The sequence below is a fragment of the Patiria miniata genome, unplaced genomic scaffold (assembly GCF_015706575.1).
Source record: "Patiria miniata isolate m_02_andy unplaced genomic scaffold, ASM1570657v1 HiC_scaffold_15, whole genome shotgun sequence".
In the NCBI taxonomy this organism is placed as follows: Eukaryota; Metazoa; Echinodermata; class Asteroidea; order Valvatida; family Asterinidae; genus Patiria; species Patiria miniata.
The window spans coordinates 3,944,164-3,968,170 of NW_024037053.1; the positions used below are offsets into that span (position 1 = coordinate 3,944,164).

The 24,007-nt window shown below is 39.0% G+C and overlaps 2 protein-coding genes across 2 annotated transcripts; one reads left to right on the plus strand and one right to left on the minus strand.

The window, feature by feature from the left end:
• Positions 1 to 1,101: 1,101 nt before the first annotated feature.
• On the minus strand, positions 1,102 to 2,049 carry LOC119722267. Its single transcript, XM_038192309.1, has one exon. The coding sequence runs from the start codon at positions 2,047 to 2,049 to the stop codon at positions 1,102 to 1,104; it is 948 nt and encodes a 315-aa protein (XP_038048237.1).
• Positions 2,050 to 4,250: 2,201 nt separating this feature from the next.
• On the plus strand, positions 4,251 to 22,452 carry LOC119722268 (receptor-type tyrosine-protein phosphatase F-like). The gene is made up of 38 exons (XM_038192311.1): positions 4,251 to 4,317; positions 5,350 to 5,457; positions 5,983 to 6,057; positions 6,582 to 6,806; positions 7,011 to 7,130; positions 7,880 to 7,966; positions 8,193 to 8,438; positions 8,812 to 9,126; positions 9,433 to 9,693; positions 9,799 to 9,933; positions 10,132 to 10,287; positions 10,563 to 10,703; positions 10,841 to 11,128; positions 11,301 to 11,524; positions 11,746 to 11,812; positions 12,277 to 12,383; positions 12,654 to 12,855; positions 13,404 to 13,509; positions 13,596 to 13,839; positions 14,030 to 14,099; positions 14,666 to 14,753; positions 14,916 to 15,001; positions 15,394 to 15,608; positions 15,906 to 15,993; positions 16,150 to 16,226; positions 16,446 to 16,482; positions 16,653 to 16,750; positions 17,025 to 17,144; positions 17,498 to 17,649; positions 17,771 to 17,906; positions 18,059 to 18,208; positions 18,526 to 18,625; positions 18,862 to 18,938; positions 19,240 to 19,374; positions 19,563 to 19,688; positions 20,236 to 20,384; positions 21,162 to 21,297; positions 22,166 to 22,452. Exons 1-38 carry the CDS (start codon positions 4,251 to 4,253, stop codon positions 22,247 to 22,249), a joined length of 5,298 nt encoding a protein of 1,765 aa, XP_038048239.1. The 3' UTR covers positions 22,250 to 22,452.
• The last annotated feature ends 1,555 nt before the right edge of the window (positions 22,453 to 24,007 follow it).

The window sequence follows — 24,007 nt, forward strand, 5'->3', positions numbered from 1 at the left end:
CATTCAGTTGTTTTCCATGATCTTTAATTCATCAGTATGATTATTCGGAAATTTGCAAAATACGCAATGTACTCAGAAGTCTGAAATAACTTGTGAATGAATTCATCAGTATATTTATTCGGAAATTTACTAACTACGCAATGTACTCAGAAGTCTGAAATGACATGTGAATGACGAAGTAGTTATAACTACAAAAATGTAGTTTTAACTTCCTCACTTCTTATTTAGTCGGATTATGGGTATTATAATTATAATACCGCAGTGGATGCAAGGTCTACTGATTTAATGGTTTAATTCATTTGTTTTTGATTACTGAATTTTAATGGATTCAAATCATTAATTCATCGGTACACGGGAGTTTTCAATATATGCAGTGTACTCAGATTCAGAAATAAACTGTGGTGACGTGTGGATTAAAAGCTGTTGTTTTGGTACCACGAGGTGTTCTTCTAGCTTATTTCCTCCCACTCCATGCCCGAAAATGGTATTGTTTTAATGGCGGAAGGGGATGTCCGAAAAGGACACCTGTCATTCTTGAAATTAGCGGAAATGTAAATCTGAAGCCAAGGCTGACATGTTACCTTGAAGTTAATTGGCGATCCAGATTAACCTTTACCACAGTAAATCAAATTGCACAAACATAAGCATTTCCAAATTAAAGATACAATACACATCTATTCTTCCTTATTCGATGTAAATCTGGCGTTGCTGCCCTTTGTCAGGAAAAATATACCCGAAATATCTTTTTCCTTACCCAAAAAAAATCCTCACTGCTGAAAGGAAATCATTATATGGTAAATACCATCAAAAATGCATCAGTTTAAAATGTAGTGCCACAGTTTATTTACCCATTGTGCCAGATACCGAATTTCTTGCAAAGCAGCCACACTCAATCAAAGGAAAAAGTCGTACACCTGACCTAAACCAAGTGGGCACACCAGACCCAAAACCAAGTGACAGACCAGACCCGAAACCAAGTGGGCACACCAGACCCAATACCAAGTGGGAACACCAGACCCAAACCAAGTAGGTACACCAGACCCAACACCAAGTGGGTATACCAGGCCCATACTCAAGTGGGTACACAAGACCCAAACCCAATTAGGTACCATCATCATCATCATCATCATCAATTTCGCAAGCTCGGGAAGACATAGCGTCTCCACAGCGCAGTTTCCAGTCCAGCCGGTTCTGGGCAAGTCTCCAACCGGATGACAGATTCAGCCCCAGTGCCATGAGGTCTTCTTCCAAGTTGTCCGTCCAACGCAAACGGGGGCGACCCCTTGGACAGGGCAAGTTGGGGGCAGGCCCCTTTAGCAGAAGAACAGGCTCCATTGGTGGGTCGGCTCGAGCAATATGCCCAAACAGCCGAAGACGTGAGGCGCGAATGAGATGGGAGACCGGGGGTTGATTGGTGAAAAGACGGAGGTCTTTGTTATTCATAAAATCCTGCCAGTATATACCCTCGATATGGCGGAGGGCCTTTGTGTCGAATGCATCCAGCTTTCGTTCTAGCTCAGCGGAGAGGGTCCATGTCTCTGAGCCATACAACAGGATGGACAGCACCAGGCTGTTGTACAGGCTGAGCTTTGTTTTTCTTGAGAGACAGCGTTCCTTCCAGATGGTATTTAGGCGGGCTAGAGCAGATGTGGCGAGGCCAAGGCGACGCTGGATGTCTGCTTTGCTTCGGCAATCTGAGGAGACAATATTTCCGAGAAAACAGAACTTCTCAACAACCTGATAGTTGTCCATGTTGGGCGGTGTGGGAGCAGGTATGTAGTCGCTGAGGGACTGTATTTTGGTCTTATCCCAGTTGATAGAGAGGCCAAGGGGCGTGGTCTCTTCATTCATTGCTTCAAGGGCTAGATGAATGATATCCATGAGCTCAGCTAGAATGGCCACATCATCTGCGTAGTCAAGATCAGTAAGTTTGACGTCGCCAAAGCTAACTCCACCCGATTCGCACCCATACGCTTCGAAGTAGTAAACTACTACAGAGTAGTAAAAGAGTAGCCTGTACATACAATTAGGTTTCAAAAGATCATTCATTATGGAAGTATTTAATATTTGGCCTACAGCAAACGAATTCACACTCCAAAAATATTGTTTGGCATGTTTTTTTTATGTAAAGGATTGGGCTTTTATTCGAAAGAGTAGTCGTTGTACCTGATATAATGAAGGCGCTCATTACTGTACCAGAATCTTCCCTTTCTTGCATGTATTATCACAATGCCTTTATCCCAAGCAACGTGATGAAAATGGGGCAGAATCTGGTTTGTTTTTTTGTATTCGACAAAGAGCAGCCATTGAGCTGGGTTCATGTCGGTGGCTTTGATAAAGGATCGTCGATGGTATTTTGAGGTTCATGTTTGTTTCTGTTTTTGTATTTTCAGATGTTTTGTTTAATACGCAAGAGGTATTTTAACTTCCTTGAATTATTACTAGAACGCTCATGGGTGAGTGAATATAAAACCGCTGTTTCACACATTTGTTTAAGCCAATATTACATTTAAAGAACTTTAAATAGATGTATTTTATAATTTAAATAAGACTTTTCAGATGTGTATCATTTGGGTTTTTTTACACAAACTCCTTGAATTATTTTATGAATTATTCAGTCACAAAATTTACACGCAGATCTCCATGCATGAACCTTTTTTATTTACAAATCACTGTAGGCATAAAGTCTTCACAGTAAAATTCTCATATTCCTCTCTAACCACTTACAATATCCACATAGAAACGGAATTTCCTTGTGAAAGGTAACACAGAACTCCGTATAGAGAATAAAAGCACGATTGATTATGCACAGAAATCCATATAAAATGACTATTGTTATAAAGAATATTTTTGTCTACTGTTTCCTCTTTTTAGTTTGGATCCTTCTGTTTAAGTGAGACCGTGCCATATAGTCTGCACAAAAGGGAAGAATTTGAAATGTGCATTAAACAGCCAGTTTAGTGCTTACGATAGTACTGATTTGTTTCAGGATAAAAAAAAATCACCAAATAAGTAGCACGGATGGTATTTAGTTTACTCTAGTATGTGTGTTTTCCTTTTCATTTCGCGAACGAAAGGTAACAAGTAAAACTTTAAGGGTTAGAACAATACATGTAACAGCCGTTGAAACGACTACAATTCCCAACCCTATCGACAGTGGCATTGACTCTGCAAACGACTAGGGCAAGGTTAGCCTTGTCTGTTGTATACGACTGATACACGTAGTTTGTAAATTAATATCACCGCGTGGTTTTGCACTCAACACAAAAACTCGATGTCACGGGTCACAGTCACTGAGCAGGATATTCGATTGCCAAGGACACTGATTCATTGACAATTTTTTCAACCAGGAAAAGGTCTTTAAAAAATAAAATATTCACTTGCTATTATGTCGCTTGTACTTCTATATACTTATTTGCTCTTTACAGGGTGAGTACAAATAGAAACCAGTATATGCAGGACCAATAATTTACTGAAGTTCTGCATGTATCACTTTCAAAATCTAAGATACAAAAGCCCAATTAATAAGCTTTCTTTTAGTGCAAGAATCATTCAAATCACTCATGTATTTTTGAAGTTACGGAATTTGGAACACAAACACCGTTTTAAAGTTCTGTCCACGGATCACAAAAAAAGGTAAGTGTTTTTTCAGCAAAACAAAAACAATTCACATAGGGATATATGTGAACTGTAATATGGAAAAATCATCATAGTCATGGCATCATATCGCACAACATCGTCTATATGTTAGTACTGTACAGGAAATGGTATTTTACAGTTTTGGAAGTAGTGAGGTCATTATACCGTGAACTTCTCTTTCACCTGATGTATTGGTACTGGGATATCCAGCTATATAGGTTTTTGAATACAATAATCGCTTTGAAAAGGTCATTGAAAGAGACCAGCCAAGCACAACACTCTCACGCGATTGCAGGTTCGAAGCATCAACACCAAAACGTATACTATGCATTGCAGAAGTTGTAGCTACTGGACCTGTGTGTTTAAGCCGGTGTCATATGAAAATCCGACTTCTATGAAAAGCGGACTCCATTTCCCTTTTATTGGTTAATCCCTCGCACGTGACAGGTCACTCTCCCATAATTATCCTTAAAATAGCATATTATCGTACTTACTCATGCGCAGTACTACCAATGAGTCCACATTTCATGGAGCCGGATATTCACGCTACACCTGTACAGCAGATCCGAATTGTTGGATATATTTTCTGTTTATTTCCGCATGCAGTAATCATGGCGGCCTGTTCGCTTCGATGGTGTCGTTTCTGTGCGTTGGTACTTCTGATTAATGTGAACACAGGTAATTAAAGTGTATTATTGATTAACGATGGTTTGCCGTTCCCGTTAATTCCACCATAATTCAGTGATGGAGTTATTTTCACTCTGCGAAAAAACTTAATAAAAAACTAAAAATATCAGACCGTGACAGGTTCAGTTTGAATTCTTGATTTCCAAACCATCAAGTTTTGGCAAGTTGATTCGAATTTAACTCAACTCATTAACTCATTAATATTTCATCCAGTGATGATTTTTTGTTAGGGGTAAACAATATTTCTTCTTTTTTTATAGACGTGATCACAAAGTTTACAATAATTTACCTTGGCAAGCACAAAGCGAAAATCGAAGCTCAAGAAGATTAAGTTTTACAGTGATAACCAAAAAGTACCAAAATGTGGGCGGATTTGATTTGCTGTTTTCAAATTTACAAGCTTACTTCTGCGCAAACAGACTATTCTGTGGTAAGTCGGCAGGCGTTTTTGATAGTTCTGATCTCGTAAAAAGATAGATCACAGAAGATAAAAGATATTGTTTCGGGGTAACCATGTGCGTAAAGCCTTGGAGTTGTGAGGATATACCCAACCCTCCCCCCCCCCCCCTTTCTTTTTGAGCTGGGGGATGTGTCATTAGATCGTCCCCTGCCCCGCCCAGAATTTTGTGGTAATTAATAAAAATAAAAAAACTGTCCAACTGTCTAAATGTATAAAATAGTTCTGAGCAACGAAGAACACTAATGAAGCTTGAAAACGTTTTGCATTAGATGCACATTAACACCCCTTTCAAATTTCCTAGACCGAGAAATTTTAGGAGTTTTGGTCATCTCTCAACCCCCCCCCCCCCCCCCCTCCACGGGTTTAGGTCACTTGGTTTCACTTCGAGCTATTTAGTATAAGGACGTACCGAACTAGGCTACATATGTAGAGACATGAATGCATTTCTTACGGATAATAGCTTGATTGAGCAAAGAATGCGAGCATTCATGCAATGGCAATAATACGGACACATGTCAATTTTGGTCGTCGAAAAACTATTCCTTTTGTATTTGAAACTGAAGCATTGTCCCTGGATGTGCGAGGGAAACCTGTCGAACAGAGCTCAACTGCTCCGGATTTTGAGGCAGGGAAGGCTGTAGATGGAGACATTGATAGTATTTCGAAAACAGGTGAGATAATCGCTTCACATTGTAAACGTTGTGGTCGGGTCCATCACAAGTCCGTTCAACAGTAAATCGTAAGTACAGTAAGAAGTTAGAGAGACAAAAACGATAGCAAAAGGATGCTCATGTGTTACAGTTCAAAGCTTGTGACTTGACTTTAGACCGGAAAAAGTGTGATTGACTTCCGAGAACCAAATTGTGATGGGCTTGACGACAGTACTCCATCCTCCAACTTTGCTTAAAATCTGAAAGATACAGTTCTGATAAACGATTCTATTGCGGAACGTTGTCGTGTTCTATGTGCTCAAATGAGCTCCCAACAAATGTGTACTAATCATTGTTAATTGTATAGATGAATTGTATACGGTAAATACATAGCTTCCTTTCGTTTCTAACTTCCTTCCGTTTGTGTGTGTGTGGGGGGGGGGGTTACATCACACGCACTTTCAGGGGAGACTGTGGTGGATTTCTTGACAAATAAAAGAAACATTGGGACAATTCGTTCATAACCTCTGTTTCATATCTGTACAGAGGCAATGCTCAATCCGTGGTGGCGATTGGACTTGGCGGCTGTCCACTGCTTGAGGAAAATTACTATCATCAAGGGTAAGAATCTGCCCACCCAAAACCCATAGAATCTTTCTCGTAGTTTTGAAAGACTATTTCTTTTCTTGCTGAATCACTTTATACTGGCAAGCTTGTCAGATGCCATAATGTCTGCTACAACGTCAAACGCTAGAACAGATCTGAAGAGAACCGTGACCAATTAACGGGTGTCTTATATCTCCGTCTTTGGTAGGCTGATCACGTGATGTCGTGGTGCCCATTCCCACCAGGTCTTCCTTACTATTATGTATCATCCAATAGCATATAATTTTAATAGTATGTGCCGTATTTTATTAAAGTGTTATACACAGAGCAAATACATTGTTTCAGACGACACTCAGGATACCAGCCCTCTTTCATAGATAAATAACTATTAAATATATTTAAAGGTATATTTTATGGTGGTTCTGTGTACAGTTGGAAGCCCCGATCTGACCAAATCCATTCCTTGAAAATATATAAAGTCCAGTTCCAAAACGTTAAGCTGCAGTGGTATCATAAATGTGCGTATTGTTAAAACGCAGGAGTCGGTTTGAACGGCGCTGAAGTACGTGCTGGGTTGAGTCCAGATCGTTCACCCAACACAGTGATAGGAACAGTCGGCGGAGACGAAGTTACCACCATAACAGCTGACCCTGTGGTCACTGCTCGCTATGTGAGCATAGACCTTCCCGGTGACAGTAAAATCATTAATATGGCGGAAGTCACAGTTGAAGAATTCATGGATGAACAATCTCTCGCCTCAACTTGTGAGTAATGTTTTCAAGTATCATACTGTGGTGGTTTAGAAATGAATAATTAAACAAAATACTCAATTTAAGTGTAAAGATCGAAGTTCAGGTTCGCTTTCTTGAACACGTTGCTGTAATGTAAGGGGAAAGATTAATATGGGAAAGCCGTAAAATTAAGATAATCCTATGAAGTCATTTGGTTTTGCCTGCATTTTTTTGTAGCAATTTCTGTGGATGGAGACTGGACTTCTCAAAGCGGCACATTCGGAAGCAGGGTTTCTGCTCGCGTGGTTGACAGATCTTTCATCTACGATGATCTTGACAGGCATTGCAGCACCACAAGTAAGACCTCATTTAATACATATTCATAAACAACCAAACACAGCCATATACACATCGATATTACCTTTGACCTGTGTATTCAATCATATCATCTGAGGATTTTTTCCTGAAAATCTTATGTAGGCCTAAGGCCTACTTTACATACACACTCAATAAATTGAATTACCCTCATTATAGCTACGCTAAGTAATACAAACAGTTTGTTATCCGGACTTTTTAAAATGAAAAGGAAGGAGGTGGCCCACTTTGTTCCAAAGATGGTGGATCTTCCTATAAGGCGGATGGATTCTGCTGCAAAAAAAGGTCTAAATATATAGCAAGACAGCAGACGGATGGGTAAAAAAGGAAGCATTTATTTTGTAACTGTCGTCTATTGTAAATGAAATTTAATACATCAAGTACACTACCTTGACTCAAAGTCATAAGCCTACTTTGTTAACAGATGGAGCGCTATTATGGTGGAAAATTGACCTGATGTCTGTTCAATGTATCGGAAAGGTGGCAGTCAAGAGCGTTGATTATCCTGAGGGTTGAACAATAAATTAAAGTACCCTCAGTATAGTAAGGTGGATTTTCCTATATGGCGGGTGGATTCCGTTGCAAAAAAAGGACTAAATATATTGCAAAAAAGGAGACGCGTGGGTAAAAAAAGGAAGCTTTTAATTTGTAACTGTCGTCTCTTTTAAGTGATTTTAAACTTATCAAGTACACTACCTTGACTCAAAAAAATAATCCTACTTTGTTAACAGATCGAGCGCCATCATGGTGGAAAATTGACCTGATGTCTGCTCAATGTGTCGGCAAGGTGACAGTCAAGAGCATTGATTATCCTGATGGTGAGTTGATTTTCCAACTACATTGACAGGAGATGACAAGATACAAATTGGAAAACAAAAACCAAGGAGGCCTTGGTGAAGCACCCTTTATAAAGAATTTTTATTACATTCTGTAAACAGATTTCGGAATTCAATTTAGTGATCTGTCAATTTAGTCAACCGTCATTTCTTTACACAATATTCTTGCTGATAGTGTTACTCATTTTCTTTTATTTTTCGTAATAAGTAAATATAAGAAAAGGGTTTGAGGATGCTGTTGTTCGAGCCGGTATGAGCAGTGTGCCTACCGAGAACACAATGTGTGGAAGTCCAGTCTCTACATACCAAGCCGTAGCCAATAACTGGATGGAGTTTGACTGCAATCCACCTGATGGTCTGACTGCTCGATACGTCAGCGTCGATAATCCAGGACGACAGTACCTTTTCCTTTGTGAAGTCTTAGTGTTTCCATGCAGGCCTAACCTTCCAGCAGGTAATTATATTCTAACAAGCTGGGAAAAAGTTTGATTTAAAACAAAAAGCAAATAAGCTATCAAGATAAATGGCAGTGGACTAGTCTTTCCCAACAGATTTCTATTATATTAAAAAGTGAACCAAATGTCGCTAACCCATTCATACCAAAAAGCGTATATGGCAAAATTTATGGAGTCGAGGTAGTAATATCTTTTGATCGCAATGAAGACGTCAACTACCTGTTTCTGTCTATGCTACTGCTCATCTCTCCAGATGCGACAACTCCCATTATGCAAATCGAAACAATTAATTTTTTCATCCGAACAATGTTTTTTTATTTGAGTCCGAAAAAGTTTCTAACAGCATATTGCAAACACAATTTCAATTCTCAGTGGACTTTACTTTCGTCGCCAATCCTGCTCTCATCGACTCGACTGGTGGCAACGATGTCGATGTCGTCCTGACAGCATACAAAGGTCCAGATGACATACCTGCTCGTGTCACATTTGGCCGTCAGTTGGCAACAGGTGGAATGCATGAACTTCCTCCCCGATCAACCACAGAAGGCGAGCCGTCTTTGGGATGTAAAGCCTTATCTTTACGGTTACCTGCGGCGGATGGGATTAACAGAGTTGGTGTCTACTATTTCGAAGGAACTAAGCGAAGCGTCAAGACTAGGATTCAGATCGTTATGCTGCCGAATGGTGGTAAGATAACATTCCTCTTGATTTAGATCACAATCACAGCAAACCAAGCTGAAGAACACCACATTACTTTTTTCCCTCAAAACATCCACCAGTTTAAAATAAATTACCGGTCTAAATTCCACCACGTTGATGTGTAGAGGTTGTGAAAAAAAAGCTCCTGAACAACATAATTTTAAATTATTGTGGTAGATCCGACAAGACCGACAATGGACTGGTTAAAATACGAGGACGATAATTACATACCTGTCCAAAACCCGATTTTAGAATATGCTGCATGTTATCTCTATTTGTTAAATTTGCACACAGATAATGTTCAGATACGTCCAGTTCAGCGAACGCAGATAGCAAACGTCGGAGACTCAGTTCGACTGAAGATGCAAAATGTGATTGCCCAAAACACAAACTACATGTGGCGGCATAATGGAAGTGACGTCATCACATCTGGGAATGACCAGCTCAATGTGTCTATTGATGATGTTGCTGTGAGGGATGAAGGAGTCTACAGCTGCTTCGTGTCTGGCCAGGAGGATCAACAACTGCATGGCACCATGAGGCTTATTGTACGAGGTACGACTATAACAGAACAGCGTAGAAGTTGATAATTTATGTGGAAACATGAACTTTATATTTATATTGTACTTTTCATTTGCGATTTGATGACGTACATATCAGGTTGTTCTGAGGGCATGTGGGGTCCACCGTCGTGTCAAAACACCTGTCGTCGATGTTATAATGGAGGTATATGTGATGAGGAGACGGGACGTTGTATCTGTGCTCCGGGATTCAGTGGGAAACATTGTCAGCACGGTAAGGGATAAGGCTTCCAACTTCTAACACTGTACCTCTTAAAGTGTTTTCAGATTCTCTGTTTACAAACCTGTTAAGGTGACAAGGTGAGCAATATCTCCGATAAATACATATCGAAATGACACAATGTGACACATCAACATAGTTCACGACATTTATTTATTATGAAAGTATCTTACTTTATTCTTTGGTCTACAGTTCACGGCCGTAATGTCTTTGGCCAGAACGCTCGTCATCATTGCTCCAATACCACCGATCCACACGACGACGCTTGCCGGGGTCGTTTGTTTTGTCTGCCCGATCCTTACGGATGCTCGTGTGCTGCAGGATTCACTGGACTAGACTGCTTGCAAGGTGATTAAAAATATTTCTCATTCACAATGCTGATTTCATACTTTTCTTATGGCTTGGAAATGATACCTCTTGAGCTATTCACACAGCATGCAAATCAGGTTGGGTCGTTGTGCGTACGATTACTTGTCTCTATAAGACCCGTGCCTTTAGAGAAGCCTTTAAAATCAACACTCCTTTCACTGAATTATTAAAAAAAGAGCTGTTGCTTAATTTTACAAAACTGTTGACAGTGCTTCGTTTTGTATATTCCTCCTCGAACCTTTTCTCCTTGTCAGAGTGTCCTAATGGGACGTATGGAGCAGACTGCAAGCAGACATGTCACTGTGCACCCGGGGACACCTGCAGTAAGGATACAGGCGAATGCAGCAATGACGCCTGTAACCCGACATACTACGGGATCAACTGTCAGTGTTCAGGTTAGAAAGATTACACTTGCCTCTATATATACACCTGACAACTATCAGTCATGTAAGAGACCTTTTGCGTCCTGAGAAATAACTTGGGTCTACATGTTAGAGTTTTTAGAAATTATATTCACTTCGGTTTGTTTCAGGTCAGGAAATCTATCCACACGAAGTGTCCGAAACTGCCAGACAACGTAACCTGACCTTTTCTTGGAGTCAGCCTCCTTGTGGCTTAATAGGTGGAGTCATCACTGGATACTCGTACCAACTCACAGATGTGGGTTCTGGAGAATTGCGATCATCAAACACAACACAGAAAACTGTGACGATAGACGGCGTGGTACCGTACACAGAGTACGCGTTTCAGGTCGCCGCCATTACCAACGTGGGAACAGGAGTGTACAGTGAACGTGTAACCGTAATGACAACAGAAGCAGGTAAGTGTTCCGAAAAAGAGCCTCTTCCAACTCGGATAATCATCATAGTCGGATATTTTGTGCATTTTTTTGTCAGTCAAGAATCAGGGATGTGAATGGTCCAATCCATTCAACATTACATTGTAAGTATACAATATTTAAAAGTACGCTTTTCGTCTCTTCAATTTTGCAGAGCCAACAGCCCCTTTGAATGTCAGCATTGCGACCGTTGACAATCAATATCTCGCGGTTGTATGGGCGGAGCCTGATCCTCCACAAGGGATCATCACAAACTACGATGTGGCCTATTGGGTCGTGGGAAATGAATCATCGAGAGTTGATGTGTACAATCTCAGCACAACCATGCTGTCTTATCAACTACCCGATCTTGTTGTTAATGTTACCTACTTCATGCAGGTAATTAAAAACAAATTCTGTCCGGTGTAGTATTAGGCCGGGTATCGGCTTACTCTGAACGATAAAAGTTCCTTCTGTTACAATGCATATGTTTCAACGACTTACAAAATAAATCTTACTAGTGAGGTATTAATTTAGGTTATTCATATATTTATGAGCGAGGTGTTGAAGACGATGTTTCCTAGATCAGTGTTACTCTCTTTGTGAATGTTCTGTCTTAGGTGCGAGCCAAGACAGTAGTGGGCGTTGGCCCGTGGAGCGAAGTCATCAATGAAACGGTAGTAGGAGGTAAGAATAGATTTTCATACCTCATCCGACCCCAGAATAAATATCCGACCCAAGACAGTATAGTGTTAACAATAATTAACTGACGCATATCCCAGTTATTTCTGTTTGCAGATGCAAATGCTAACTGTTTTGACAACGTAGCTTGTTAAGAAAAAAAGAAGGAAAATACCATGAGTTTGATTTCAAGCTGCAAATTCTTGAATCGTTTACTAATATATTAACTGACCTTTAAGCCATATTTTGGCGTTATTTTGTAAATCTTTATCTCTGGTCTTTTTGAAAAAAAGCTCTCCTATCAGTGCTTTTCTTGTCATTGCTAATGTCCTCTTTATTTAAGTACGCGTAAGTGCCACTTTTATGATGTTTCTATTGTAAATTGACCTCAGTTCAACTTTTGGCTGCTATGATCGAATGGTAATAACCAAAAATTCAAATATCAAAGTCAATGTCTTTTTGTATTTCAGTTCCTGGACTTGTGCAGAACCTTCAATGGACAGAAAGGTCTGAAACCTCACTGACCATCGCTTGGAAGCAGCCGCTAAATCCTATGGGACCAATCACATTCTATTCTGTATGTAAAAGAATCAATCTATTTCCATTATGAGATTTAACTTTGGAGAATCTTGCTGAATATGCAACCAATGCAACTGAAGCAAACAAAATCTATTAAGGTCTTTTAGCCTATTCTCCTTTGAGGGACACGTGATAGTGAATGTTCAACTCCATTATTATTATCATAATAATGGAATATACAAAGGCAATTCACAATGTGCCTTCAGAGCCTTGCTTCTTAAATGTGAATATTATGACATCAAATGATTCAATTAATCATCATCTTTAGGTGAAGAACCGGGCCGTAGAGAAACCATATCAACCTGGATTTACTGCAGGAGATACGTACACCGAATGCAAAGTTGACAGTTCACCATATACCGAAGCGAATCTTCAACCGGGCACCAAATATGAATTCAATGTTTCGGCAAGGAATACAAAATTTGTAGGAAAGCCTTCAGTCTTAGAAGTCTACACAAAACCACTGTCAGGTGATGTATTGTTTGACTGGAATTATATCGCTAGTTTAATGAAAATAGTTTTACATTTCATTTCTGCCACTTTATAATCTCAAACTCATAGAATATATGCGTTACATCGCTAGTGAAAGGACAACTAAACATGTATATAGTTCTACTTTTCTTTTATGCTACTTTTTAAACTCAAACTAATAGAAAGTATGAGTAGTACCACACTAACCGAAACAAACTCACTAAAAGCACGTCATTAAGGCACACTCCACATATCGATTTTACAGTCATGATTTCAGTAGTTATATTAAAATATTTTTCAATGCAAGGGACTTAAAACAAGGCTTGATATCATTTTTAATGATTTAATGAGAAACAAAATGCGATTCATTGAACAGCAGAAACAACTCACGTGTTTTTTCAATGTTCAAATGAATATATAACGATACATGTTGTCAACCTAGGACATTATGTTTACTTTGGAAGTGTTTTAATCAAATTACATACCAAAAATATTTTCACTCTGAAGACCTACTTTTCCCCTTGAATTCCCTTCAAATCAACGACAGATCCACCAGCACCAAGGACACCGATGACATTTGACAACGAGGCGACAGAGACGACGGTGACAATTGGCCTTCGAGCCGTGATCCCGGAAGATGACACGTTTGTCGAGTAAGATTGTTCTCATCGTTAGATTGCTTTGCTTACTTCACATCGTGGATCCTGATTATTAAATTTCAAAATATTTTTTTTTATAGATCATATATTGTACATGTGAAAAAGTCCGACTCCTCATCAGTGAAGAAAAGGCAGGCTCTGATTCCAAACCATTTCGAGGACTCTGCAGATGATTACATTGCAGCAGAAATGACTAAAGACACCGTTCCTGACAAGTTCACAGTCGGTGATAAGGAGGTGTATGGAGGCTACTACAATGCACCGCTGCAAACAGGCGTTGTCTACAACATCAGTGTGGGCTCAGTCAGCAAGGGAAACGAGACGGTATTCTTTTTTAATTTCCAACATTCTTCCCATGTTTCAACGTGACTTATAAACAAATTGTAGGTCATGTGAAATAAAGATGGCATATGCATTCTTTCTTTAGACAGGAGGGTGTAAATCTGGAAATACTACCGGTTTTTATTTTAATTTAACCATGCATGTTTGCCTTGTACATTTTCTTTTCCTATAGGAAGCGTCTGTGTCTTTTTCGGATCCAATAACTGTACGAACTGAACGAACTAAACAACCTGAACCAAATGGTAATATTGAAGAAATCATAATAATATACAATAATGAAACGTACACAGCGCCTTTATCTGCAAAGACGCTCAAGGCGATTTCAACATCAGTTAACAAACAACCAACTATATTTTGTAGTGAAAATAAAACAACTCAAACTGAGAAACGAGAGATTTATCTAGTTATTACATGATATCTCCATGTAACTTTTTAAAAATGCAACTGACAATGTTGGATATCACTCTGGCAATCAAATCGATTGGTGCAAATGGTCCATTTACTCAATTTTCAATAATCCTCCCTTGTTACTAAAATACCTGTCTACACGAGGACTGCATCGTCTCTGGAAGCTGATGGTGTAGAAGTTTTGAATCCTATATAGGAACAGACTTCAAGAATAAAACTTTGTATGTCGAGTAACGCATTGGGTTCTAATCATAGTTCACTGACAATTGATCGTAGCAGATCAAAATAAAGAGATGATTGGTTTAGGTTAGGAGACTTAAAGATGAGATAAAAAAGTCGCTTTCAAAAAAGTTTGCTCTTGGCGTTTTGTAATACTCAAATTAAATGTCATTTGTTACAGCTGGGAACCCAGTGGGAATTGCATTTGGCGTCATCGTTCCGGTATTGCTTCTCATAGCCGTTGTTATAGCAGTCTTTGTATACAAAAGGTACACATTTCTATATACATTGTAAACCATCGATAGTCCTGTGTAAATTTAATAAATTGTTTAGTAATTGTTCAGTTCAGCAAAAATTGTATTCAGAACATTTGTTATGACACCTACTCATACCAAAATAATATTTATTAATAATCTGTACAAAAATTACAGACGAAACAAAGCGACAAGACGCCAATCTGATACCAATGGAGTCACGGCGCAGTCTAAAGTTGAATTGACAGATGACGGCATGCAAGGTAAAACGGTGTTGAACTTACAGCCCAAAAAAATGAACCATTCGTCCCGCGGTGAAAACCTAGTGAACGCTTTCAAAATAGTCTCGTCATGGGTACGTCAGCTATTAGGTGTATAACGAAACAGAAATGCCTTTTGTCCTTATGAAATTGCTGTAGAATGCATTTCTCGAGTCAGTACAATCTCTGAATGCCAAACAATTTGCATCATTTTGTATCTGATTTTTTAAAAAATAAGATGGTTCTCAGTTTCAGGGTTTTTCTCAAAAGAGGTTGACTACTTTTTTTTCCTGCAGTTTGGAAATGGAAAAGAATCAAATGTTAAAGGGCCACTCGAGCATATTTTAAGAACGTGTTTACGTATACAATTGAAGTTGTAATGTTTTTATCGAAAGATGAGCCGACGGAAACATCGATTGCCTACGCTGACGTTCAAGAGGTGCATCCGAGTAGTCCACCTACACCTGCAGCAGATACACGTGCACCTGCGACTCCATCATTCAAAAAGAAGCCTTTCAAGGCGCCACCACCAGTTCGTATTAACGACCTAGCTGACTATATCACGAGAAAGGAAGAAGCAGGAGAAAATGGGTTCAAAGCTGACTACAAGGTGCACACATCACTGCTTTTTCTTTCACTAAATGTTTCGCACTTTTATTCCTGATTTCCAAACTTGACCGGGCTCACGACTTAGAGAACATCTTGAAATATACCGATGAAAAGAGCTTCGCAGCATTTGTGCAAAAATGTTAAGAGTTCCATGAATGGCTAGTGTAACGGCTATCATAGCTTCCTTTCGATGCAAAACAGTCAATTAATCTTGTAACAAGGATGACACTTGAGCCCCTTGATAAATACTTGTACGAGGAAAAAGGGAAAATTCGAAATTGCTTTTTTTTCATTTAAGAGTCTTCCAGATGGCCAGTTACACCCGTGGACTGTGGCAAGTAAACCAGAAAACAAAAAGAAGAACCGGTTTGCCAACGTCATTCCCTGTATGTATGAACTCCGAAATTAAATCTCGTTGAGTTTCTTAATCAATATTACATGGACGTGGTTTTAATTAAATGTTGATCCGGTTATCATAAGACCTTTACCACAGGAAGAAACACCATCTCTTATTATGTTCAATCTGTGTTTTTTTCACGCAGATGATCATTCTCGTGTTGTGTTGACGCGTACAGAGAAAGACCCACATTCGGATTACATAAATGCCTGCTATATAGATGTAAGTCTTGTATAAGTAGGTAGAACAACGAACTAAGCCCTATTTCTCTGATATCCTTGCTATTTGAATTACTCGGAAGCTGCATCGAACAGTACGATTTTAAGCTCATTGCGATATAATTTGTTTGGTTTTTAGGAACATTTTGTATAAAATTGTGTACCTTTTAAAATGTGAATCAATATTAAACTTTTACGTCCTTCATTACATTTATTTCTGCAGGGTTACAGCGACACCGACAAGTACATCGCAAGCCAGGGTAATTTAAGAAGTCTGAAAGTGATTCAACTGAAAATTGATGCTCGAAATTCTCGAAGCTCTTTGCTAGGTTCTGTTACAATAATTCTGTAATACTATTAACCAGTTATTCGGGTAAATTGAATCAAACTAGATAATTAGGAGGGTTTTTTTATCTGATGTTATCAATAGGACCCAACAATGCGTCTCTCAATGACATGTGGCGGATGGTGTGGGAGATGAACGTGGACAAGATTGTCATGCTAACAAATCCGGTGGAAAATGGAAAGGTACTGTAAACTATAAGACTGTTTGCATTTACTTTCGTTGTTATTTAAGTAAATCTAAAAAGCTGCTTTCCTGATATTGAGTATATTCAGTATTCCGTCTGCTGGGTTTCTTTATCTCAATGTTTCCTTACGGTATTTTGCCGAATTACTCTTTAAGTACCAGAAAAGTAATAGTAAAAAATAAGACAGATAATGTAGACATACCAATCTGATATGGAATTGTAAGCTCATGCGAAATAATTTAGAAAGAAATCTTATCTTCTTTATAATCTAGACGAAATGTATGCAATACTGGCCGGATACCGGAGCTTCTACATACGCTAACATCACAGTGACCATCGTTGACGAGCAGGCTTTCCTTGACCACACCATTCGTCAATTCAAAATAACCGAGGTAACTTCATAAAAGCACACAATTTGACCTGAATTACGTTAAAGCTTTCATGACAAATCAAGCAACAGATATCTATATCTCTCTTTACTAAATAGCCATATCTTGGTCAAAGTTCGGATCAAATTTAACCATTATGATTTTGGTATTCAAATTGGAATTTTTAATTAGAATGAAAATATTTCGTTTCTTCACCACAGCGACAATAAACAGGAACTAACAAGCTGATACAATTCACAAATGTATACCTGCGTCCAGGTTTCTATTACAAACCATTTTTATCTCAACTTGGCAAACTCTGTTGCACACCAGTTTTGAACATTTTGTTAATTGTGTTGTCATCACTTGTTTGGCAGGTCAATGACGAGGAAGGATTTCGCATTGTGAAGCAGTTCCACTACACCACGTGGCCAGACATGAAACCACCTGAATATCCCGCTCCATTGCTCAACTTCATGCGAGTGGTAAACGCTGAACACAACGAAGGACGAACCATTATACACTGCAGGTATGACTCCAATCGGTGAATAGTTTCAATTACTTCATATAAGATCAGAAAATTAAGGATCTCCTTCCAACTTGGTGTTCTCATCATTATGCAAGGCTCGATTTTTCCTCTTCTTTCACAGTGCCGGCGTTGGTCGCACAGGGACCTACATCTGCCTTGAGTCAATGCTTGAACAGATGAAACAGGAGGGACAAGTCAATGTTCTTGCCTTCATCCATCGCATGAGACAAAAACGCATCAAGATGGTACAGACTCCGGTAAGTCAAGATGCTTCGTGCACAACGAAGTCATCAACCAAGCAACTAAACACCATGTAGATGATTCTCGGAAAATAACTTAAAGTACTTTCAAAAGGCTAGCAGATTGAATAGGCCATACACGTTTCACACCGCTTTGTTTGCATATCCAGGAGCAGTACAAATTTCTCTTCGACGCCCTCCGTGCGGCCTCTCTGACTGGCGAGACTACCTACGATATGACGACCCTCCGCCGGCAGCTAACTGCTCTGAACAAGAAGGAACCTGGATCCCAGGGAACCGGCATGGAGAAACAATTCCAGGTATTAAAGAATGAATAACAACCTAAGACACAGGTGTGTCGTATGGCTTACATAGATAGCATTGAAATTAGCATCAATTCACTATACTATTTTGATCGTCATTGTCATCGCCTCTCTCGTCGCATGTTGCTGTTCATTCTCGGGCTCTTGCCTTCTTGTGCATTCGTTGAAGTTGACATGTCAACTCTGGAACTTGCAGATTATAGAACAAGAAAACCTGTTATCGAGGATCTGTCGACACATTTTCAGGATGTCTGTGACATTTTCTCCGATATCCAGACTTCCGATGTTGACATTCACGTACTTTCCTTTCTCAGAACTTAGGTGAACTGCGAGCCAATCGAAGCAACGGGACCAGTAAGGCGGGAAAGCTTCCAGAAAATGTGGAGAAGAACCGCTACGAAGATTTCATTCCAAGTGAGTGATTTTACTCGATTCCTGCCCCTAGATGAATAAAACTCTAGCAACTACAAAAGACCGAAAACTGGCGCCGATACTCTAAAATCCTATCTAAGAAGGTACCTGCGTTTAGACATATGGCACTTGATATAACTTTAAAAAAAACGAACAAGTAAAAAAAGGAAAACATAACCAATATAGCTTTACTACTAATGCTTCATACTTTATCATGATTCATTTTTTCTACTCTTTAGCTGACCGAGCGAGACCATTCTTGATGACCAATACACACGGCGATGATACCAACTACATCAATGCACACTTCCTATCGGTACTGTGTTTCTTGTTATGTAACCTGTTTTGTTTTAATGAATATACAATGATATTGCTTCATTTGTTGATGGCATTGAAGGATTATCTACAAAAGGTGAACATTGGTCAATATTCAGTGTACCTGTGCTTCAATACTATTTTGTGTATTTCAACAAGACCCTGAAAACATCCATCCAGCTAGAAACTCGTCTGAGCGGTCCATCTCTTTCCAACACTATGCTTGAAAGGGACAGTTGGGCCCAACTCATCAACTCATCAAGTGAATGAATGAATATTTCAAGTACCGGCTTGCTTTACAGGGCTATCGCAAGAAGGACAGGTACATCGCGACCCAGATGCCGATGCCCAACACCACTGCCGACATTTGGCGTCTGGTGTACGACCAGAAAGCGACGTGTATCGTCATGCTCAACCCTCTGGATGAAGACGACGACGTAAGTCTAACTAGACCCAGTTGTGTATACTATTCTATCTCAATTTGACCAAAAGAGAGGCATCGATAGTGGTTACCCAACGATTATAGCGATCCTGCATTTCCAGATATCTTACTCCAAATGAAAATGATTCTGATAAAGTAAACAGAAAAAAAATCACATTACCTTGTTTTGTTTCCTCTGAACAGACAATGTGTCGTTACTGGCCAGACGAAGGAAGCCTTGAATTTGGACCTCTTGTTGTCAAACTGTTGCGCACTACAACTCACAAGGGTGTAATTGAGAACACGTTTTCTCTGCAAAACAAGACAAAGGTAACATGACCATAAAAAATACTTCAAACGCAGAATAGCAGTTTGCAATTAAAAGTACTTTTCCTTCCTGAATACTTTCTTTTATTAATCTACCGGGAATCACATCTATGAAAGCCGAACTGACATTGGAAAGCTCCTAGAATTTTGCTCTTTACTGAAAAATTAAGACGACAGACGGGTACTTACAAAACTGTCTGATAAATATTTTTCACTGAAAATAATACTTTGACTACCGTCAGGGTGCTCATTCAACTGAGTATTCAATCTACAAGACGGCAAGTTGTCACCCTTCCAGAACCGCGCCGAACCAAAACATTAACACGGGTACTAGTCTAGACGCTGGGAAAAGTAACGTCGACTATAGCAGCACTTCAAAGTGTACTCAATAGAAAAGTAGTGCATAAATTTGCCTGTCTGGGTCCACAATATACGTAGGTTGACTAGTGTCGCATTTTGATTCCTTCGCATCTCCAGTTTGGATAATTTGAGAGCAATTTACACCACATCCACCATTTGTCTTGCCTAAATCTTGAATTTTTTCCCCAAGTCCGAGCTCGCGCGCACCGTCTGCCAGTTCCAAATCCAAGACTGGCCGTCGGATCAGGAGGTGCCCAGCTCTCGACAAGGACTGTTCACTCTCATGGAGCTGACTCAAAAACGGCACGAGGAAAGACCACCCATCGTGGTTCACTGCATGTAAGTTCATTAATGCTGTTCCTTTTTCTCTTCCACGAACATCTATAGATCATTTGCAGTGCAGCCATCTTAGAGGTGATGGTCTGCTTTTGTTCAACAGGCATACATACGCATGAGCAGACCTGTTGTTATGCATTGTTGATACATTAACATAAAAAGACACACCTTAAAGTTGGCTCCTGAATCGATTCAAAAATCAAGTTTACTTGTCATGAAACCATCTGCTTGCATGAGTTCAACTTCTACCTCTACACTGGAACACCTATATAACAGGGTCTTTACAAAATTACCTTGTAATAACAGGTACCTTGTATTATTAGTAATGAAAACAAAGGAAAGCAAAGGAAAACAAAGACTTGGGGCCTCACATTTTCCTTGTTATAAGCAGGATGTTGTAATAACAGTGCTCTTCTTAACAAGGAAGACTGTAATTAAACTGCCTGCCATGCTAGAAACTGTACATATCTCGAAATGTCCATGACGAGAAGATCTTTCTCCCCTATGTGCTATAGTAACTGTAACAGCGTTATGGATTTAGGTACCAATACTGTCACGTGCCGGTAGATATGTAATAATTTAACACACTACATTTCCTTAAGTTTTTTTGCAGTTGTTACTTTGCTAAGTAGGGACCATTTTGCTTAGTTTTCGCCATATAGTGATGTAGGCATGTAGTTTTAAGCATTACCACAGGTTTGGCTATCCACACATGACCACCGTAAATATATAATATTTAAATATTATACCTATTTCTCCTTTATGTTATTTGATATCAAGTGATGGATTGGGTCGCACAGCGGTGTACTGCACCTTGATGTCCATGATGGAACAGTTTCAAGAAGAAAAGGTTGTGGACGTGTTTCAAACAGTTTTGCGCTTACGTCTTGTACATCCCAGCATGATGTATTCCCTGGTGAGTATTTTGCATATTTTTTTTCAAGATATGCTGAGTGCTTCATCTGATATGACACTGATCGTGTGTCTGTACCCCGTCTGTTATTCTCTTCGTTGTATGTCTTAAACAATGCAACAAAGAAATTGTTCTCAATTACCCTTTACTTCTAAAAAGTATACATTATTCTTTATGAGATATGTTGGACAAACAGGAGGGCGCCCTTTGGAGAGACTATTTGTTTGCACAGAAACAGGAGGGCGCCCTTTGGAGAGACTATTTGTTTCTATAGCACTTTTTATCGCCGGCGCGTGGTTGGCACATTTTGCCAACCACGGGTTGCCACGGGTTGCCCAACTATGGAAGGCCCAACACTGCAAAAATGAAGAATAGTTATTAATGATTACAAAAATATTATTTAAATACAAAATATTCAACAGACGCTACAGACTAATTCATAGCCATGCATTTTTCTGATGTACTGAGGTGTTATGAGAACTTGTTTGGAAGAGTATGTTGCCAACCAAGGCTTCCATTTTTGCGCCAGCGGCAGCCCATACAGAATGACGCTCAATGTTAACAAACAACAGGAAGGTCTTTTCACCGAAATTTATCTACTCCAAAAATACAGCGCCTATGTCTGTCATATGGCAATCGATTAATTTTCAGCCTAGTCGTGCGATATTCTTTTTACAGTTTGTCTGCTATGTCTATTTACTTTTCGGTTGTAGTTTTGCCTTGTGGTCTAAACCATTTCAAACAACATCCTCGATTGCTAGAACACTTTAAGAGGTTATCGATCGGGAGTTTTGTTATGTACCCAGCTTTTCAAAAGTAAGCCTTAATTACCGAGTTGCATATTTATGTGTGTATCGTTTCCGTGTTACAGGAACACTATGCGATGTGCTACGATGTGTTCCAGGCTAACTTGGACTCGTCCGTTGTCTACGAGAACTTCGACCTTAAACCATGACTTATTCGTCATATGACAACGGCACAAAACTCGCGACTCTTATCAAGGTAGATATAATGGTAATTGAAAAGGCTCCATGTAGAGTATCGGTCCTACTCATAATAGCGGAAATAAGTGCAAAAAGTGTTAAATATTAATCTACTTGTTCATGCTTTAAATGCAGACTGAAGTTAGTTAAGCCTACATAACTGTATGCATTCATCTCGGACAAACATTCTCTCTGGCGATTGTAAGCTACAAATTAGCATGTATAGAGTATATTAATTTTTTCTTGATTTCAAAATATTTTGAAGTCAATGTGTACAGTTTTCAAGGGCGAGCCCTCCAAAATGGGTTTACACGAAATCCAGAACGTCCTTTGTTTTTGTTCCAGTTTTGTTCTAATGTAGCATTGGGGTTATTGTATTGTTAAAATGGCCTATAGTTTTCTGAGAGAGCTGCAAATCTTATTTTGAGGTCCATATTTTAAGGCTAGAGTTCGTAGTGCGCTCAAGAAGTGTGAGCTAATGAAGTGGTGTGGGACTTTATGCCTTGTGGAAATCATCTTAAAGAATTAAAATATATTCAGTTTATATATTACACGGAGTTAATTTATATTTTTCTCACCAAAAAAATATATTTTTGTATATTATATTGTTTTACATATTCTCATGGGTACTTTTTACTTCTTGAAATCTATATTGCGCTGTAAAGTTAAAATATATAAGATTGCTATATGGTTTTGGTTGAATGTAAAAAATAAATTGTTGACTGTAGTACTTGTATATGTTCTCACACAATAATTTGTTTTATGTGTTATTAAACACTGTCAATGGTTTTATGTTATATATATATTAAAGGTCAAGTGACCGAGTATTTTATAACCCAGATATATTAAGGGATGTAATCGAGTCTATCACAGGTCCCTGCAAGTCCATCCCAAGTCGTTTAGTCCCAATTCAACTCACGAGCTACTCATAGTATTTTTTGACTAAGGCGTTCGTTCGTGATTGCTTATCCACTATAACTTGTGACTGGACGTGTGATTTACGTGTGATGGACTCGCCAACCACACATCCCTGGATACATTTGTATATTGCTTCATTAGTTTATTTTAAGTGGCAGTTATAAGAAGGAGTAGCTTTTGTGAGAAAGGATATCAGCTTTGGGTTCTTATGGAAAGTTTATAAATTACCCAACATACATGTAGTTTATAACTAATCCACTTCTTATTTTGTCCGAATATGGGCATAAAATAAATATAACACTGCAGTGGGTACTTAGCCTGTTTGTATAATAAACGGTTTTATTCAGTTGTTTTCCATGACTGATTTTAATTTATCTTTAATTCATCAGTATAATTATTCGGACATTTGCTAAATACGCAATGTACTCAGAAATCAGAAATGACGTGTTAACGAAGTATCTATAACTACACAATTGCAGTAATAAGTTCCTCACTTCTTGAATAGTCGGACTATGGGTATCATAATCATAATACCCTACAGTATGCGTAATCTATTGATTTAATAATTGGTTACATTCTACTGTTTTTGGTTACTGAATTGTAATGGTTTATTTCATTAATTCATCGGTATACGGGGATTTCCAATATCACTGATGTACTCAGATTCAGAAATATAATGTGGTTACGTGTTGATTAAGAGCTTTTATACACATGACTTGGTGTTTGCTTACTTGCAGAGTTTTGGTTTTGCAATTAAATGACGCATGATGTGAGTGTGGTAACAGTTTTGAATTTCCTCATACTTGAAACGT

Bases quoted from the DNA above. Each gene is read 5' to 3' on its own strand.
- LOC119722268 (XM_038192311.1), top strand. From the start codon at position 4,251: ATGGCGGCCTGTTCGCTTCGATGGTGTCGTTTCTGTGCGTTGGTACTT. The intron at 17,145-17,497 runs GTAACTTCATAA...CTTGTTTGGCAG, and splicing joins GTCAATTCAAAATAACCGAG to GTCAATGACGAGGAAGGATT. The intron at 19,375-19,562 runs GTAAGTCTAACT...TCCTCTGAACAG, and splicing joins CTCTGGATGAAGACGACGAC to ACAATGTGTCGTTACTGGCC.
- LOC119722267 (XM_038192309.1), bottom strand. From the start codon at position 2,049: ATGAATGATCTTTTGAAACCTAATTGTATGTACAGGCTACTCTTTTAC.